The sequence below is a fragment of the Trachymyrmex septentrionalis genome, unplaced genomic scaffold (genome assembly GCF_001594115.1).
Source record: "Trachymyrmex septentrionalis isolate Tsep2-gDNA-1 unplaced genomic scaffold, Tsep1.0 scaffold330, whole genome shotgun sequence".
NCBI classification, from domain to species: domain Eukaryota; kingdom Metazoa; phylum Arthropoda; class Insecta; order Hymenoptera; family Formicidae; genus Trachymyrmex; species Trachymyrmex septentrionalis.
Genome location: NW_017305495.1, coordinates 181,270 through 186,418, shown reverse-complemented (window position 1 = coordinate 186,418; position 5,149 = coordinate 181,270). Strand labels below are relative to the sequence as shown.

The following is a 5,149-nucleotide window of genomic DNA, read 5'->3' as shown; positions in this document are numbered from 1 at the left end:
ACTAGACTTCTAGAACTCTCTTTCTCGCTTTAAACAAATATCAAACGTGTATATCTATCTCACTTTAAGTTGCAAAAGTGTACACTAGTTCAGCCACAGAAAACAGATATATATAATCTGCAGCGCGACATCAGTCGATATATAAAATCAAAGTTTAATACAAAGTTTAATCAGAGAAGTGCGATTGATGAAGTGTTAGATGATCATCGCATATCGTGCATCTTTGTTTTTTCGTACTGTACCGTAACTGCTAAACTCTTAAATTAATCAATTGACAACGATATAATTTTACAGTTATAATTTTACGAAGTGTTTAGTGAGATGCTAGAAATGAACGATAAAAATAATGCAGCAAAGATGCTGAAAAGCGACTGCAAGATTCATATCCAGGAATCAAAAAAATTGTTGGAACCTGTGAAATCATGGAATTCACAAATGTACATCGAATTCAACGATCTTTGTTACTCGGTTTGTTGCAATCTCAAAGGCAAGCTTATTTTTTATATATCTATTAAATGTACTCATTTTTCTGCGTCTTCGACACTCTAATATATTTGTTTGTGCATGGAAAGAATTTCCTCTTAGAATTTGAAAATCATAATAACTGTAAGACATGATACATTCACACGCAAAAAAAAAACGGGCCACTAAATTTTTGCATAAATTTTTAATATTTCCAAATAGCAATAACTCAGTGAAAAATCATTAAAGCAAGATATTTAAAAAGCTTTTTAAAGGTTTTTTTTGAGTTATTCTCGATGTGAGAATGCACGAAAATTCAAAGGGGGTACTTGGTTAAGAGGGATATAGTTAATGTCAAGACATTTTTGAAACATTTTAGGTTACAATCAATTTTATATAAAGAGTTAAAACTAAAAGATAAGAGTTTTCTACTAATTAAAAAAATTTATGTTGACCTTGATAGCGTATTCTATGTATATAAAATCCATTATTTTCATTTTCTTTCCTCCAAGAAAAGTTACAACTTTTACATAAAACTTTTTTTACCTTTCTTGATTTCCGAGATATCCGCTTGATGAAGCGAGTAAAATACTCTACCATATGTATGTAAAATATCTTATATAAATTTTACAATACAATATTTGATTTACGTTAGTCATTTGTGATGTTTTTACTATGCAGCACTTAATAAGACATGTCCGATGACGTTCTCTTTTTTTTATACTAAAAACCATCACTAAAAAAAAGTTGTTTATCCGCGAAGATGATGAAGATCATCACCGAGAGATGAACACAGCATTTCTTGTAAATAAAAATTCATATAGATTAAAGTACAAGATGCAGCATTACGGGATTGTTCACTAACTCTAAAATTAGATTTGAAGACAAAAGTAAATGTATTACATTTTAGCAGTGCATTTATTAGTTCTATACAAAAATTAATTTAAGAACTCTCTAGTAATTCCTGAAAATTGTGTGTGTGTGTACGCGCGCACGCGCTAAAATGTAATAATATAATAGCAATTAATTTGTATTAAAATGTAATATGTAAATTTTGTAAAGTACATGATAAATATTTTTTCTTAAAACAATTTGCTTGACAATTTCTATTATGTAGTTTTGGTAAAACTGCATACTATGTATGTATATTTTAATAAAACTGCATACTACCGATGACTTCACCGATTTCAATGATCTTATGTTGTTAAGGTCATTTTGAGACTTCCAATAAATTTTAATCGTCGCTCGTTATTCGTTAAAAAGTTATTAACAAAAAATGTTTAAGAAATAACGTTGAAATAGAGGGGGGGAGAGGGGGGGGTGAAAGTCACTTCGCGTGGAAGTCATGCGCCTCTGAAGCAAGGGAGGAAGTAAGATGAAAGTCACTTTGCATGGAAATCATGCGAGCCTGAAGCAGGAAGGTAGCACCCCCGTTGGCAAGGGGAAGGTGGGATGAGAGTCGCCTCGCGTGGAAAGTCGTAAAATATTTTAAAATAGAACATTTCATATAGCAGAAAAAAGATGTTATTTCTTAAACTTTTATTGTCAATAACTTTAACGAATAACGAGCGACGAGTTAAAATTCATTGGAGGTGACTAAAAGTTATGAACTTGATCAACATATTTAATTGAAATCGGTGAAGTTATAACATGACAGTTTATCAATGTTTTTCGTACTTCAAAAATTCCTATCATTATCTATAATGCTTAGTAGATTGCTAAATATTTACTTCACATTTATGATTAAATATAGTAAAATATTATAAAATATTCTTTCCGTGAACTTTGTGACATGATATTTTCAGACATTTCAGATAAGTGTGCAAGAGATAACGATTCAATCACTTCCTAAGCAGAGTAAAATAGATTACAGGGTATCAATCATGAAACTTTTTTCCTAGGATGAAGAGTAAAAAGTGAAAAATTTCTCCATTAACTTCTACGGTTAAAGTTTTCACCTTTCATTTTTCATTCTAGGGATAAAGTTTCATGATTGATACCCAAATATCAAAATGATATTAAAATGCGGCTTGATAGTTTGGATGCATCCTAAGGGTGAGTTCAAATCCAGACAGAAAAACAGACAGCAGAAAAGCGACAGCCAGTCGGAATTCGCACTGGTAGTCGCTGCTTTCTGCACTGCTTACTACCAGCGGAAGTTTTTGATTAGCTGTTGCTTTTCTGTTTTCTGCTTTTCTGTCTAGGTCTGAATCCATCCTATAAATATTACTCTCCAAACAAAACAAGTCAAAAGACGTTAACGATTTTAATATTATTAAAATAAATGACTCTAAATAAAATCAAAATGATGTTAAGTTGTGATTGAAAGTGACTTTTGATAATTGTTTTGTAATCATTTTGACGACATTCTGTTGTAATAAATATTGGCATTAACCCGTTTTATGCCTATGGATTAAAATACATTAAGCATCTTTTTGTAAGGCGATTTATTTTTGTTCTGTTTGAATCAGTTGAAATAATATGTTATGAATGTGTATACAGGATATCTCAGGTAATTTTGAGACGAAAATCCTAATACAAAAATATCAAGGCTACAATAATTTTTGAAAAATTACCTCAAGAATACTTAAGAGAAAATGTGATAGTTGTGAGATACCCTGTATATATACATATATAAAAAGGTGTTTGAAAATTAATGATAATTTTTTTGCACAGAGGCAGAATGGACTAAAAAATGAGGAAAAAAGTCCTCTACCATTTTACAATATCGCAATGGTTAACGAATTATTAAAATACAATAGCTAAATGCTTAGCTTATGAAAATAGCTAAATTCGCCCAGCCCATCGCCAAATGCAATCGTGCGACAGGATAGTACCCACCTCGCGTGCCTCATCGCTCTAGGCGGTTTATTCTGTCGCGTACAGTAAATAATACTTAATAAATTAAGTTTTTGATAGGTGCGGCGTATATACCGGAGTTACCCTAGGCTTCGTTAAACAACTGTTAATACTGAATGTCATGTATATTTATATTCTGCTTCCTTTTTATGCCCGTCTGGGGCATAAAAGTCCTTGCCTGGAGCTGATGTGGCCAATGATGTCAGTGTGTCTAACAAAAAACTATTTATAAGATAAGTTAAAACTAATTATAAGATTCTATTAATACAGAAAATAGAAATATATTGACCAGAAAAATGTAAACCCGTTTTCCCGAACTGGACGCCTGCGCCTACAGTAAGTCAGTGCTGCATCAAGGACACGCATCAAGACGAATGAAGAGATCTTTTAAATAAGAGAATACAATGCACGTTTAAGGGGATCCTAAAGTGAATCTGTTTTATCAATTTTTCCAAACAAGAATTTTTGTAACTGCCTTTACAGATTAAAAAATCCTGCATAATTAAAGTATAAACGATAATGTAATCCAAACCGATTTATGCCAAAAACGAAAAAAAGTTGGAAAATTACAGTTTTGTCATTGACTTAATATAAGGTCTTATATTAATATTTGCTTTATATATGAGTTTTATACTTCGTACGTATAAAACAATCTTGGTTTGGACTAGAGATTACATGAACAATCAATGTTGAGTACTTAGAATTAGGTTTAGACTTAATACGAAAGATTAGTTAGAAAATTTTATGTATGTGTCAGTGCAATATTGATGTAATAGTATATAAAGTTATGTCGACGAGTCACATTTTATTGGTAAACCAGCGATCTAATCGAAGTTTGAACTTCACTTTAGGATCCCTTTAAAGCCAGTCACACTTTTTAAAAATATTCAGATGATGGACTTTAACACTCGGATTAGAGCAAATGTTATCCGCCTAGGCCTTCTTTCTGTAACTTGTTATGCAATCGTTATGTGTTCATTGATAGTTGCGCAAATATTTTATATAGTAAGAAAGCTGCGCAACTGCTGTTATAAACACGTGACGATTCCATAACGAGTTATGCAGAATTCCATTACGTAAAGCGATCTTTCGAGATTTTTGAACGTTATGTATATATTACTATGCATTTTTAATAGATTAGCAGTGTACATCGAAATACGGTCAAGGTAAAGAAGATTAGAATCGATTCGATGTCGATTCCATTATTATTTCTCTGGGATAGAATCACTGGACGATACCGTTAAATTCATAGATCTCATCTGAATAGAAAAAAAATTATGATGATATCAAAATGGCGTTAAAGTGATTCCAAAATGATTATTAAAAGTCACTTTTTAATCAGTCATAATTTACTTAATGTTATGTTATCTAATTGTTATTATATGTGATCTAATTGTTCTGCTTGAATATAATGTGTGTAAATGCGACACATGACTAATATTGCATTTTTAATTATACATAGTAAAATAAGAACGTTTAATTGTAGGTACTGAGAAAATGATTCTATATAATGTAACGGGACATTTCGAACCGGGGAAAATCACGGTGATAGTCGGTCCTTCCGGTTCGGGGAAGACCACCCTGCTAAAAATCATATCGGGCAAACAACAGGTCGATATTACAGGCACCATCACCGTCAACGGTGCTAAACAAAACAGAAAAATGTTCCGCAAACAGGTGTGTTATGTACCGCAACAATTCGATCTATTGCCATACCTCACAACAAGAGAAACTCTTTACATAGCAGCTCGACTGAAACTCGACGATAATCAGAACAAACAAGCAATTTGTTCCATGGTGAGTAAAATATAAATATGAGAGAACAGTT

At 31.9% G+C, this 5,149-nt stretch overlaps 1 protein-coding gene across 3 annotated transcripts in view; it reads left to right on the top strand.

Annotated features, from left to right (window-relative positions):
- LOC108750186 (ATP-binding cassette sub-family G member 4-like) overlaps positions 1 to 5,149 on the top strand; it is a 17,343-nt gene that overhangs the window by 3,967 nt on the left and 8,227 nt on the right. The window contains exons 2-3 of one of the 3 annotated variants that reach the window (XM_018489485.1): positions 311 to 487; positions 4,808 to 5,118. In XM_018489485.1, coding sequence (XP_018344987.1) covers positions 322 to 487; positions 4,808 to 5,118 — 477 coding nt within the window. In that variant the 5' untranslated portion in view covers positions 311 to 321. Of the gene's footprint in view, positions 1 to 152; positions 488 to 4,807; positions 5,119 to 5,149 lie in introns of those variants that run through there. The other 2 variants (XM_018489484.1, XM_018489486.1) reach the window with 2 other exon arrangements.